This window comes from Buceros rhinoceros, unplaced genomic scaffold (assembly GCF_000710305.1).
Source record: "Buceros rhinoceros silvestris isolate BGI_N320 unplaced genomic scaffold, ASM71030v1 scaffold24885, whole genome shotgun sequence".
Taxonomy (NCBI): domain Eukaryota; kingdom Metazoa; phylum Chordata; class Aves; order Bucerotiformes; family Bucerotidae; genus Buceros; species Buceros rhinoceros.
Genome location: NW_010414974.1, coordinates 6096 through 20817, shown reverse-complemented (window position 1 = coordinate 20817; position 14722 = coordinate 6096). Strand labels below are relative to the sequence as shown.

The 14722-nt window shown below is 46.0% G+C and overlaps 1 protein-coding gene across 1 annotated transcript in view; it reads right to left on the bottom strand.

The window, feature by feature from the left end:
* Positions 1 to 187: 187 nt before the first annotated feature.
* The window catches only part of BOK (BCL2-related ovarian killer), a 16318-nt gene continuing 1783 nt past the window's right edge, over positions 188 to 14722 (bottom strand). The window contains exons 2-4 of the mRNA XM_010137279.1: positions 12276 to 12404; positions 4666 to 4829; positions 188 to 313 (exon numbers count right to left, since the gene is read on the bottom strand). Of these exons, the coding sequence (XP_010135581.1) occupies positions 188 to 313; positions 4666 to 4829; positions 12276 to 12404 (419 nt within the window). The remainder of the gene's footprint in view (positions 314 to 4665; positions 4830 to 12275; positions 12405 to 14722) is intronic.

Below are 14722 nucleotides of genomic sequence, written 5' to 3'. Positions count from 1 at the left end.
GAAAAAAAAAAAAAAAAAAAAAAAAGGAGATTGTGGTTGATCATCTGCTCCCAGCTGAAGGGAAAGGAGAATGAATATGTTGTTTGTCCTGGTTCTTCTCTTCCTCCTCTTCAGAGACTGACAATGCCACTTATTCTGGAGTGGGGAGGAGATGGGGCAGGGGTGGGCTGCATTTGGCGACTCAGATTCATCTCTCAGGCAGCAGTACGAAGAAAACAGTCTTGAGGAAGTGACCAAAGCCGCAAACAGCAGCCACGAGCCAGTGGGAGCGAAGGCTGGGGTCAGTATTCACCACACATTTTGTGATGTCTGCCTAATGAGGAGGTAACAGAGATCATCAGAGGGAGATGCCCAGAACCACATCAGCCACCGCTGCAGACTCTCCCAGACCCACAACCTGCAGCACTGCACTGCCACTGCTACAGCACCATTTTCCCCACACTGTCAACAGTCACAAATGCATGCTCTGACACTTCCCCACACTGCAAATTATTACATCTTATTAAATTAAATGGCTCAAGAGCTCTGCAAAATACATTTTCTTCATTCTGCATCAACAAGGTGAAGTATTCCCCTTTTCAGCCACCCCTGGGGAAAGAAATGCTACAGGAAGATTTTCAAGCATTTACCATTTTGAATAGCTAAATAAAAGACATTTTCTTGCTCTTTTGAAAAGAGCTAGGAAGCCTTGGCAATATCAGCATTTTCACCCTTTTCTGTAAAGCAAGATGCTTCCCAGAGGTTACGCTGTTTAAAATCAACTCAAGTTGCTTGCACTTTTTCACTTGCCTTAATGTTTTGTTTGGAATTCATTCAAGCAAGCCAACCCCTAATTTAAATCTAAAGCAATGCAAGCTTTGTTTGTGAAAAATACATATGCTTGCAGAGATGCTTCCCAGACATGTGGGCCAGATTTAGAGATTGCTTGGGCAGCTGGTTTCAAGTATTAACAAGAATAGAAGCTGGCCTGCAATGAATAAAAAATAACAACAATACAGCAAATTCATGAAGACGGGATCTCTGCTGGCATTGGGAGGAGATGGTGGAAAATATCTGAAGGGTAAAGTGAGGACAGAGGTAGATAGAAAGTTGCATCTTACGGTGGGTGAAACAAATGAAAGTTCTGCTAGCGATATAATTAAGTTTGTGGTTAAACTTCAGCCTAGCACAAGGAGATAGGGACTGTAGTTCAGTAACAGAGGGTCTACTGTTAGCGCATCAACTTGATGTGATTTTCATAAACAGCGTTTGGGTGGCAAGTGTGAACAAGAACTGGATCACAAGGAGGTGAAATATTCAACAGCCCCCAAAGCTTTCTCTTTATGAGCTTAGCTCAGAGGTCCAAGTCAGCTTCCAAGTTTGCCTTCTGACACAAGCCTTTCATTGACCAAGCAGAGGGAAGTCAGACTCTCAACCCTGAGATGTTCCTCCTGTACAACAGCTGCTGAATACTCCAATAATCTTGTCCAGTATTTCCACCTGCACAGGTCAGGTGAGCCTCACCTGACCAACCTTGGTAATAATTAGAAGAAAACAAAAGGGGGACTGAAAAGGCAAATCTCCGTGTTCAGTTAGTGAGTATAGCCACATTAACTGTTTCCACTATCATCTACAGACCAAGGGTCTGTTGGCAGCAACCTCAACAGCCTTCTAGGAGGAAGCTGAATCAGCACGTGGGGTCCTCCTGAGGTTGTGCACAAAGGTGTGCAATTACTGCTGCCTATAGCTACAAAAGCATAAGCAAACATAACAAGCAGACAAGGTAGCACATAACAAAACATGCTGCAGTGTAGCGGTTATAGGTACTTTATCTGTATTGTAGAAGAAAGTAAAATGGGTCTACCTGAAGGCTTTCAGCAATTCACCCTATTAGCATGTGAAAAATGTCTGAACTGATTCAGCCTGTCCAATTTTAGAGACCAGCACAGTGTCATGCTTAAAACACAGTTGTGTCAAGCTGTCTTTGGTCAAGAGAAGTTGTGACATGCAGGTACCTGTCTGAAGATGTATGCAGATGTTAGGGTAGCTGATCCGTAAGAAACTTAAGTTCTGACAGGCTTTAGTATCTCATGTGAACTAGTACAAGGCCCAGATATGCACACTGGATTGATTGTAGCTGCAGAGAGTTAACTTCCAGATGACAAAGTATAAATTCTTTAAAGTTGTACTATGCCCTACCGATGGCAATGACCTCCTTGCAGCTAATCAAGAGGAGCTGCAGTCAGAAGCATTTACAAATATATATGGTGCTTGCTTAGATAAACAAAATTGCTCAGCTGTTTAACAATTGCCTTAGCTATTGTTATCCAAACAGAGCATACCTGATAAGACACTAGAATTGAAAACTAAAAGCTGCTTAAAAAAGGTCTTTGAGTCTTGTAAGGCAGTGATAAACTGTTGTAATGGCAGTTTGATCTTCACCTCTTAATTATTCAATCGGTTTCAAGTTGGATGCTCTTCTCTGTAGCAAATGTATGTAAAAGCTGCTAAATAAATAAATAAAAATTCTTTCTATTCCACAGTAAAGCCACTACTGAGGCTGCAAACTCTCCCCGGGGAGAGATGATGCCTCCAAGGGTTAGACATTTCTTCCTTCTCCTAAGATGTTTGGTTTGGCTTTGGCGAGGTGAGTCTTTCTCCACCATGTGGAAGCAGGGGAATGGGAAGTTACTGCTGAGTGGAAGCTTTCAAATGCCTTTTTGGCCTTTTCAAGGTCTCTAAAGCGGCTTTTCTGAAAATTGTTGGAGCACAGTCATCCCTCTTGGCAACCTGAGCCAGTGAGAAAGAGACAGGGGCCATATGCACAGGTGAAACAAGGACTATACCAAGACAAACTAACAACCCACTAGATCAGGAAGCAGATGAAATGGTCCTCACTACCGAGCCCTTTCATCTGGCCCATTTGTGAACAAGGCTGGGAAATTTCACACTGAAGTGCCTAGATCAAGAGGAAGAACATTCAGGGAAGCATAGCACAGGATGGCAAGAGGATTAGCAGCCTTTCCCCAGGCTGGAGGAACCACTCATTTCTAGAAGGAAAATAATTCCTTATTGCACCCCAGAATTGCTTATAAGGGTACTGGAGACAGGCTAGAGTCAGCACAATCCAGCAGCTTTTACAGTCACTTTGTTCAGTCCGGAGCAATGAGATTTTCTTCCCTTTCTTAGGGCCAGATCCCAAGGGCAAGCAGCATAGGTTCAGCAACTCCAATAGAAATGGGCTGGCCATCTAAAGGGGCATGAGTGGCGGAAGGAGCTAACTGTGGACAGGTCTTATCTCCTCAGCTGCAAATGACCACTTCTGGTCTGGGGATGTGTTTTGCAGCTTGTTTACTACACAACAAACTTTCCAAATATATTCATCTGGAACTATCAAAGCACCCTGTTTTGAACTCTAAGAATGTAATACAAAAATTAAAATAAGATGCTAATAAGCTACAGGCAGTCTTGGGAAGTCTCAGCACAGAGGAACTATGCTCAGTTTGGAAGAAGGCATCCCCTTTCTCCAGGTCGGTGCTGGGTGTGGAGCATGACTGTTTCTTGACGGCTCAGGAATAAATATCCTCTTGGAAAGGAGGGAATTTGCTGGTGTGGCTCAGTCTGAAAAGAGTGCATGTCTTGCGAACAAGACGTCCTATGAGCTCAGTGGTGTCATACAGCAATATTTAGCTTCAGGCAGCATTTGCCAGGCAGTACACCAAACTGCTTTTGGCTGTATTTCTCCAAAGAGTGTCTACAGTGCTGCCAGAAAGGCACAGAGACCCCAGCATATACATATATCATCCAGCTGCCAACCACTAACATAGCCAACCAGTCATCTCAGTCTCCTGGGCAGGTCACAAGAAAGGGGCTGGCTATTCCACAGCACCAAAGTAAAGCTCTTACTCTGAACCACCCTCCACAAGAACATTGTATTTCCTGTTGTGTATAGAGAAAACAAAAAAAAAAAAATCAGAAGCTTAAAGCCATGTGATGTGAAGCCACACTCCAAGGCAGCACAGCATCATGCCTTTACGCATAGTCTGAGAGCAGGCCAGTGACAGAGCCACAAGCCCTCCCACTCTGGGTTCTCTTCACAGCATACATGCACTACAATTTGAGTGACATCAGAAGAAATTATTCCTGGAGTTTCATCAGCATCAGGTCAGGGAATGGCACAAACTACAAGGTTTTAACAGCCCTCTAAAATTCCTTGTGGAGGTGAGTCACATTAACATACTAAGTTTTGATCTGGGGAGTTGTGGAACAGGTGAAAGGGGAATTAAGTTGGCAGGCCTCGTTTTTTTCAGTTTCAAGAAACAGCTGCCCAAGAGAATGACCCCTATTTACAATCTCCTGCTGTGACTGGCTGGCAACTCCGGAATGTTCAGGTCAGGAACAGAAGAGACTCTGGTGGGTCAGGATTGAATCAGTCTGGCACAGCCACGCAGGAAGCTGGGAACCAGAATAGCTGATGTTGTCGAGGATGGGACCATGAGGCAGTAGCAGAGCTGTATGGAGTCTAACACAGGTGTAACTGGGACAGTGGCCACAGAGCTGTGGAAGAGAATCTCATTCAATGTTTTTCTGCATAAAGCTGCAGTGGAAGCACTCTCACTTTCATTAACTGGGTTATTTTCTCGACTGCATGTGTAGAAGCAAGCTTAATCAGATAGCATCTCTTACCCAGCCTCCTCTCCTTTTCAGCCACATCACCAAGGTCTTGCGGACAAACTCTCCCAGGCAGTCTACGATGGTGTGAACCATGGCTGGCTGTGCATGCCGCACACAGTCCACCGCCAGACCAGCTGCCACTGCATAGAGAGATACCACCTTGCCCCACGTTATGCCTATGAAAAGAAGAAAGGTCATTCAGATTTACACATGCATGCATAGCTCAGTCTTGATAAACCCAAGGAAACAACTCTCCTTTGTTACTGCATGTGTGCAGCTGTGTGTTCAGGTGCAGCTGCAATCCTGCATGCTCTCCACCACGGGGGAAAACAAATACTGGAGGACCAGGATTGGAGGAAATGCTCCACCTGGAGAAGCAGAATTAAGTGATCTGCCCCGGGCATGCTTTGACACCCCTCAGCAATGGGTGCACAGCTTTGGAGGAAGCAGCCCAAAGGCATCATCAAAATAGGAAAGATGTGCACCACCATGGTTTATATTTCCATTAACTCAGCCATACTCTTGGCACTCCCAGCCATGTGCTACACAGGAGGCAAATGAATTAAAAAAATTTGAGCAACCTGGGTTTTTTGTCACCAGCACAACTCTAAAACACTCTTAATACAAAACATTCCTGTTTTCTCTAGATCAGAGGAGACTGTTCCAATGTGACACACAAAGCACACAAGATAAGAATCTTCAGTTATTTCTATCATGACACAAGAGCAAAAAAAGGAGGCAAAGCTACAGGGGCAAGAGGGTTGGCGTCCTCCTTAATGTAGGAGTATGCCTCAGTCTCAAGTGAAAACCAGGTAGCTTCAAGAGTTTTGCCACTCTGCCTTCAATACTTAACATTGCATATCCTATCTGACCAAAGGCAGTGCAGCAGCAGAGCGTCACTCAGTTATCTAATCTCCCAGAAAACAGCCTTCCTGCTAGGCTGATCTGTCAGCAGTGAATGCCCCATGGAAGTTGTCTCAGCAGCAGTCATCTTCCTGTTAGTGCTAGCGATAAGTGCTTGAGCTCAGTTCTGGGTACCAATCAACCTCCCTGGGTTCCCCCTGCACTTCACCAACCAACACCACTGGGCATAAATTCTCCATGCTTAAACACTGCAACCAGCAGTGCTTTTATCAGGATCAGTGACCTGGAAACGCAACCCTTCTGCACCCATGTGGAATCACCACAGCACAATGGCACATGTATTTTCTCCGGATCCACTAGGAAGTCGATTTCACCCTCTTACTGGAACAGCGGTATTTCACGAGCATACTGTGAAGTATTTTACAGTGTTATTTCTCTATGAAACCTGTCCAAGGTCTTTCCCAAATGTAGCCAGAAGCCAGGTGAAATTTCAGTGTTTAAAAACCACACAAAATCATTCTCTCAACAAGAAGGTGAGAGGAACGAAAGATTAGTTTAGTCACTAGATCTAAGGACTAAAAGGGGTTAAACACACAATCAGAAAACTAAAGGTGTTCAGGAATCTATCAGCTATGAGAGCAAACTCTTCAGTAAAATTTAAGTGAAATGAAGAGTCTCCCTCTCTCCATCACACTCCCAGATACCCAGGCACCCTGACTCAACTCTTTGGGATGAAGCTTCAGTCTCCTCACACCTGTTCACACTGCAGCAGAGCTCCCCACACTCCTTTACCACACATGCAGGTTTCAGAGCATTTCCACAATTCTTCCACTTAGTGCATCCAAAGAGACACTCACACTTTCAGGAACTGCTTTTTTTTTTTCATGAAAGAAGTACTAAACTTTAGAGAAATGGTTCAAATGTCAACCATAGAAATGGCTTGTTAGACTGAGGAAAATCCATTCAGTGTTACAAAAACAAAGCTATTTTTCACTCATGAATGATGTAAGATCAAAATCTCTATTGCTCTGTAGCAACAGTAAAAGCAGTAGCTCAGAGTCTCCTGTGATATTCCATCCTTCACCAGCACTGTTTCCAAGATTAGAGGAAGTTATTAATAGTTAAATTGGCTGTTATTCAGATTTTATTTTCTCAGTAGGCCCTGCAGCGTCCCTTCCCCAGAGCTGTCACTCGAGAAGTTCACTGCCTATGTGGTATTCACACTATTGGTCTTTCTCACCTTGCATGTCACCGTGACAGCAGAACAAGCCAGGAAGAGCTATGAAACCACATCAGAAAATACTAGACACAGGGCTTCTCCTGGCAAGAAAGAGGCTGTCCTGTTGCACCTCAATCCATTCCCACCCAGTGAAAGAAGCTTTAAGGAGTTACCTCTTGCTGACGACAATCTCCCGGACCAGAGCCTCAGCTGGCTTATACTCAGCTTTAGTGTAAGTCAGTCTTTACAGCTCTCCATCCCTGCAGAAGTGTGGCTCCTTGCACCTTGAGTTACATAAACCAAAGTTACCCAAAATCCCAGGGAAGAGTTCACTGGTTTATTCCCAAGCTTTTACTGACAGCACTTTTAAGTATCTGAGGCACGTCCATTAGCTTTGAGACATTTACATGGCAGTAACTAAGACTGACAGGTGACTGAAGCCACCCTAGTAGAGAAAGACAGCTGCAGTCTTGATTAACTTTGTATTAAACCCAAGTTTCTCTTCCCAATAGAAGAAAAGTGTATCCACAACCTATGAAGGATCAAGGCTCAACAGGACCCTAACACATAAGAAAGCAGTTTGCTCTACCGAAGTGTCAGTCCAGGGATCTCCTCCCAGGGAAGGCAGAAAGTCCTTCAGCTCTGGATTCCTGTCCAAGGTTGCTACATAGTGGTGCTTGCTGCAGCGAGGTGAATGCTTCCCACCACCCAGACAGAGTGTCCCTTTCACAAGGACAGCAGAGAGAAGGCAAGCAGTTGGCCTATGCTTATTGTGGTAATGAATGGATGTGAAGGGCTCAGCCGTCACTTCCCATTATCCTCCTCTTTATGGAGCATGCCTGTAAGGATCAAACCTTTCAGTCTGCTTTTCCTGTTACTGGGAGAGCTGGACTGCAGGAGTGAAAGAAGAGGAAATACCCTCCCGATTTCTCAGCATGGAAGCTCCTCTTGCCAATGCTAGAGGCAGAAGATGGAGACAGATAGCTGAGACAGCAGGACACAGCTTACGCTTTTGTTCATACAAGATGTTGTTGGGGAGCACCAAAGTCGGGGAAGAGCAGACACCTGCAACAGCTGCTCTAGGCCAAATCTGGGTCACGCTTGTGGCCAGTCCCTCTGCCTCAGGAGGGCTCCAGCAGCCACCCAGCCCCAGGCAGGGCAAAACAGTGGAACATGCCACAGGAGCCCCCATCTGCACCTTTCCACAAAACCAGCTCCATTAACTTTTCTCTCCCAAGGGCTCCCTTGTCAGGGCTGGAGAAGCACAATCTACTGGGAAGGAATTGCTTCTGCTCTCTGCCCCTCCCTCCCTTCCCTCCAGGCCAGGGTGACCCTAGATTGATACATCCTTCGGTATAAGCTGGATTTGCATCTAGCCAGTACACATGAGCAGAGAAGACACAATGCCTTGCTCCAAATTCCTCCAAAGATCTGGCTGCTATCCAGACTGGGCAAGACATACACTCATCACCAAGTGAGACAACCTATTCGCAGTTTCCCACTGTGCAAACTAGCATGCTCGGTAGCTAAGAACAAGAGGGAATAGAAAACTGGTCCAGAAAGGATGATCCAAAGAGAGAAAGCTCTGAAACTTCTGCTCACAAAGATTGAACACAAGGACATGGAAAAAAGTAAAAAGCTGCTGAGAAAGCATTTAAAAAAAATAAGAAATAAAAGCTGCAGACTCAAGGCCAGTCATAGAGCTAAAGGTATGTAAACACTGGAAAGCCCAGGGAAAATGAATTTGCAGGAGAGGACCACCCCTGGAAGTGTTCCTGCTGCATATCAGCTTGTCCGCCCCAGAGGAGAGCTCAAGAAGTCACAAGACACAACTGTGTAGAGTCTCAGAGCACCACACTATCCAAGGTTCCTCAAATAAACTTCCTGCTCCTCCACCGAGCATCAAAGCCCAACTTGCAAATCAGACCCAAGAAAAACAGGATCAAGTGCTACTTTTCAACAGGTGGGAGAATACAACCAGACAAAATATACTTTCCTTTGGTGGAAAAAAAGAAACCAAGAAGGATGTGCACAAGGCAGGAAGTTCAACTCATAAGACCTAAGCGATGAGGAAGCAGTGGAATGCATTTCTAACAGCATTTGCTCCTGCAGGGCAAAATATTTTCTCCTAAGAACCCATTAACCATACATTCCTGTGGTACAGGGATCACTTCAGCCCAAACACTCTTGATTAAAAACTGACAAGCACCCAAACCAAAACCAGGATGAAAGCTTTTAGAGAGCCCTCACACCTATCAGCTCTCACCAACTGGAGGAAACAGTTTTCTTTAGGAAAGGAAATTGCATCTCTGTTTTCTACTTCTGTTTCTCCAAGTGACCCCTTCCTTCTCACATTCGTTTAAACCACTAATGCAAATGCCAGCTCAGCCAGACCCCAATCCAAAGCCTGTTAAAGTCAGCGGAAAGACCCCTGCTGGCTGCAGAGCCACTTTAGACCACACACCAGAATCAGTGGTATTATTACGGAGGTGATGCTGTTGCAGATCCTTCAACATCCAAAGCAGGTCAGAGCTCTGAGGTGCCAGTTGCCACACAGATAGGCTCTCCTCATCCCAAATAACTAATACGTTGTATGGAAACAGTGAAGCAAAATACAGCTTGAGCCTTATCACGCTCATGATCTGCTCACTTTCTGCCTATATTCTCAGCTGTTAATCTTGCTGTAACTGGGATGCAAGCTGTCCTTGCTACACCAGAGGAAAGCCAGGCCTGATAACTGGAACAGACAATGTTCTCAAGTGGAATACGGCACAAGGTACCCACGCAGTGGGACCAACAAGAATGTCAGATTTCTTCAGTCTTGCCTCCTTGACAGGTCCATCTAGTGCTTGTGCTTAGTCAAGACTTGTAGATCGTGTGGAAACAAGGAAGGGAGTACAGGCAGAGCTGCAGTTTGAAGACTCAAAACCAGATCAGAGTGTGGAAGGCCATGCAGAAGATTAAGGAGAAAACCTCTCCAGCAAGACAGGGTCAAAATCCCCCACTCCACGGCTGGAAAGGCATTGTGAGTGACTAATGGGCCTCCCCAGACTGTCTAGGCATTGCTTTGTTAGACTGCAGCTGTTTTCTTAATAAACTGGACCGTAAAAAACAGGCTGAAATGCTTTATCCATTGGCAATGAAAACTGCTCTTGAGTCTGTGGTTTCCTTTGCTCAGCAAGAGCTTCTTTCCTCTGAACTATGAAAAAAAATTAGGAATGAATGTCTGGCTGCCACAGCTGACTTTGATTTGCTGGATTTAGCATTAAATGCTGAGGCTTGAGTCTGCAGTTGGGATCCAGGAATGACAAAAAAATTAACAAAATCCTCCCCCTCTGACACTCAGCAGCCTTTTATCAAGAGAAATTACAATAATGAATTGATTAAAAGCAACTGAATACATAAACCCAGCCTCATGCTAACAGGTTATCCTGTTGGTTGCTCTGAGGCAGAGATGAGAAACAAGAAAAAAGATACGGAGCACCAAGACGGTTTAAATTCACCCCCTGTGCAGCCAACCAACTGCCAGGCATTTGTGCAGCATGGTATCCTCTGATGATGGGCAGCACTAACAACGGAGCTTGAGCCTGACCTTCTACCGTGTTCCCAAAGTCTCTAGCATGGCCACCCTCAAAGGGCTGAGTCCAGATCTCATTCTTACTACCCTGAAAACCCCAAGTTTAGACACAAGAATTACAATTTCTAGCTTTACTTTAAACAAAGACATTTTAAAGCTTCTACACTTTCCTGAGCTGAGAAGTTGAAGAACACCAAAAAAATGCAACTCTCAATGAATCTGTCGATATACGTTGGCAAGAGCAGGACTCCCTGAAGCCAGCAGGGCTTTCTCCCCAGCATCATCTTTGTGTAGCATAGCAGCATGCAGAGTCTGCTCCACCTGCAGCCTTACACAGCTCTGGTTTAATTCTCTGTGTCACTTCAGTTTTGGAGATGGGCCAGTTCTGACATAGTCAGCTATAGTCATCTAAGAAGATAACCTACTTACTGCAATGCAAATACCTGGGCCTGCAAACTTGACCTTCATTTTTCTGCAAGCCTTGACACAAATAAAGCTCAGCACTAAATGACAAGCTAGGGCACCTGCACTTTGAATACAGCCACACGCAGACATTCCTGCCGTACTTGCCCAGCTCTTGCTTTCTGAGCCCATATGGCCTCCTAAGCCAGCCCAGTGCAAAGGCAATCTGCATTCCAGACATGCTCTGAAAGGATGCAGAGGGCTGCAGTTACAGAATCCAATTTCATCCATTTCCTATGACACAGCATCAATTTCCCTGATCCAGGGAGTAAATTTGCCAGGAGACCTGCTTGAGCGGCCCTTCTCAGCAATCTGTTTTGTCATCTTTGGTGATTCTGCTCTCCACCACAACACACTTCAGATCTGAAGTCCAGGATGTCAGCACAGGGCTTCTCCAGGGGGTCAGTGGTACCCATGCAATCCATATGCATAAAGAAACATTGTGAAAATAAAAAGGTTTCAAATGAGGAAATCTGTTTGGAAATACAACAGAAACTTGGATTTCTATCTGGTAGCACCTACTGCCAAAATAATGATAAGCACTGTCTCCTTGCCTCCTGTGACACTTCCCATGTCAATGTCACTGGATCTTTCACACTACGATGTTGCTACCAAGTAGCTGTGATTGTTTTTTTCAAACCCCACCTCTCGCTTTTTTTTTCTTTTTTAGTTTCCAGACTCTAACATTAACTGTCCCCTCCACTGAAAAGACAACAAAACATTGCAGTAAGCCTGGAAACATGTCATGAATTTCCTGACATAAACCTCTATTTAAAAGTTTTCTCTTCCCTTGATTCTCCCAGCCTGCATCCCCAGTCACAGGCAGGAACTCTTTTCAGGGGAGGCTGAGGTTTCAGTGGCAGAACACTGCACAGAACATATCTTTGTTTTTGACAGTCATCTCTGGGACCAGTCAAAAAGAAGAACATTCACATCTAAGCAGTGAGAAAGCTCAAAGCACCTGCTCATTCAGAATAGCTCGCCTTGAGGGCCAAGACTCTGAGTATGAGAAAGGAGAAGCAGCAGGCTCCACTGCACCTCTGGCTGTCCTGTGGGAAAGGAAGCCAGAAAGAGAGGAACTGCCATGTGATGAGATGGTTCTGGCTCTTAGCATCAGCAGTGTGAGCTCGAAACAAAGGAGACTCCCATGTAATGAACCTTCTCCAGTTGCCAATGGTGAGCAAAGGAGTTTGGAATGAGTGACTTCCTTGTGCAATGAGGTAACACCACCTCCTAATGAGGAAGGGCAGGAGAAGCCTTCTAGAATGGGTGATAACATATCAGGGGGATATAATAATCCAGGGCGTTTCCCTGCCAGAACAACAAAGCACAGAGGAGCTCTCATTGAATCGTTAAAGCAGGACACACTGCCAAACTGCCCTTTCAGAAACCAGGCCTCACCTTGCAGGCCATCCCAGAAACACGCCTTCTCTGAGAGAAGTGGCTCCATCCTCTTCCTTTCTGCCCAGCCCTGTCTGCATATCTGTCGGGACACAGTACCTGCAGTGAAAATTTGCGCAGCTACTGCCAGGAAGGCATCCGTCACCACTGTCTCAGAGTGCAGCGAGATGTTCAACTGGCGGGCGATATTCCGGTAGACATTGGGGCGAATGTATTCCAGCTCATCCCCTGGGAATAAACAGACAGGAGTCAGCACGCAGAACATTAAGTCCTGCTTCCACTATGTAGGAATTACACTTGAGGCCACGCCAGTATCCCTTCAGACAAAGAAGCTTAACCCCAGCGCCACCTTATTTTTAAACAGGCAGCAGAGTATTTAAGGTCATTTAGATGCAACCCCCTTCTACCTTCGCCCTGTTTTCCCAATATCTCTTGTGCCTGGAACTTCACTACAGGCAGTGGCCCTGCACCAGTGGTCTGGCTGCAGGAATCCCCGATGTAAATGATGTTCCCAGGCTGGATGCCTGCCTTTCCTCTAACACAGGAGACAGGCCTCAGGTAAACAAAGCCATCTCATTTTAATTCAGCAGTGAAAAGGAGGCGTCAGATTTGTATAAAAAAGCCTCAAGATGAGAGCAGCTCAAGAATGTTGAAGACTTACGAAAGCCAAGGATCCACCACCCAGAGCTGCACAACATTAACTGAGCAAAGAAACTATCAGCTCAGCTAGTTTATGGTTACTCAGTCACCAAGGGACAATCTGAAGCTCCTTCTCTCCAAATGGTTAAAGGGATGGTCATTTGCCTGGCTGACTCTTCAGCAACAAGGTTCCCCGCACACACAGAGACGTGCTTTAACCTCCAGGTTGTTTCCTCCCCAGCTAGGAAATGGTTGGAGGTGACAGTCTAGCTTGAGAACCAAGACAGAAGTACCAGGGACAAGCACAGAACTTCCTCTCACGGATTTGTGCTATGGAGCTTGGGCAACAGCAGTAAAGCTTTTCCCCTGTAGCAAAATAAACCATTTTTGAGCAGTAGAATTAATAAAGCCTGGTTTCCAATCAATTTATGTCTCTAGAGGGGTTCACAGATACTTAATGCGGGTCGCAGAGCTGCTTTAGGAGCATTACACAAGGCCAACACGGCGTGGACCAAGGCCCTTTGTACACAGAAGAGTCCTGTTTGGTTTAGATTTAGAAGGACACTGTATCCTTCTCCTGCGCAAGGGTGCTCTGGAGAACCCAGGGGAAGAGGACAGCTGTCACAACAGCTTTACATCCCACTGCAAGAGCCAGGTGACTTCCTTGGTCAGAGAGCAACTGATCTTCCTGAAAATTTCATTTACATGGGGACTGAACAGGAAGGTGACACCCCAGTCAGGAGCTTGTTGTAGAGTCATTAGCTACTGGAGTTTAATTCATCTAACTGGCCACTGGCACTCAGCACAGAATGGACAAACCCCAGCTCTAGAGAATTCCACAGACGAGCTCTCTGGGCCCTTTGCTCGCGTCGGATTCTGCCATACACTATGACTGCCAGAGGAAGCCCTGCCAACACATGGTTGGCCCTGATAAGAGGAAACATTACTTGCATTACTCAAGAGCTGTTTTCTCCTCGAAGGGAGAACACAGGCTTCCCTGTAAATGTGAGGAAACGGGGATCACCCTACCCGCGGTTAGCCAAGAGGGAGGCACGGGAGGCTGGGATCAGCACTTGGTAGCCTGCCTGCCACCGTTACAGCTTTTAACAAGCAGTGCCTGGGGGCTCCAGATGAGATCAGGGTTTTGGTTGGAGGCATGCATGCTGCTACGGCAGGCCCTGTCCTGTAGCCATGCACAGGGCAGACAAAAGCAGGCAGGGGAAGAAAAGCACAGAACAGCCCCAGGCTCAGGGAGACTCCCTGCCCGGGCAATCCCAGGACCTCTCCAGCTCACGTTACATTGGTGGCAGTCTTTGACATCCATGTTCAGGTGCCAAACTGCACACTTTGCAACATTTAGAGCAAGATGAGTCCTTCTCCCCCTTTCCCCAGTAATCATAGAGGAACAAGTAGGGCAGCAGTGACAGTTCCCACACGGAGAAGCTCAGTGCAGAGGTGAAAGGGCACTTAACTGGGTCTTGGCCACAGAAGAGACAAGTTCAGACAAACCATATGGCAGATTGGTCTGGAGTGTCTCATTTGGCCATACCTTTAGGTTTTGCCACCTCTGACTTGTTACTCACACTAATCAGCTGTTAAACCTCACTGAGCTGATGGGCTCTCACTCTCCAAGTCTTCAACTGCATTGACTTCTTCCAGCACCTCTGCTGGCCTACAAGCCAGCTCATCAGACTCTCTACATGCAAGAGGGCTAGGAAAGAATCCAACTTCTCACTTCCACAGGCTTCTCAGCACTATCACAGAGGGGAAAAAACCAGCCTGGCTTGTTGCAGTGCTTGCTAAGCAGCTAAGGACTACTGCTCCTGGCAGGTGGCTGGATACCATTTGGCCTTGTACTTGTTACAGGAGCAAAGGGGGGAAAAAAGAGGGACAGGCCATGTGGCAAG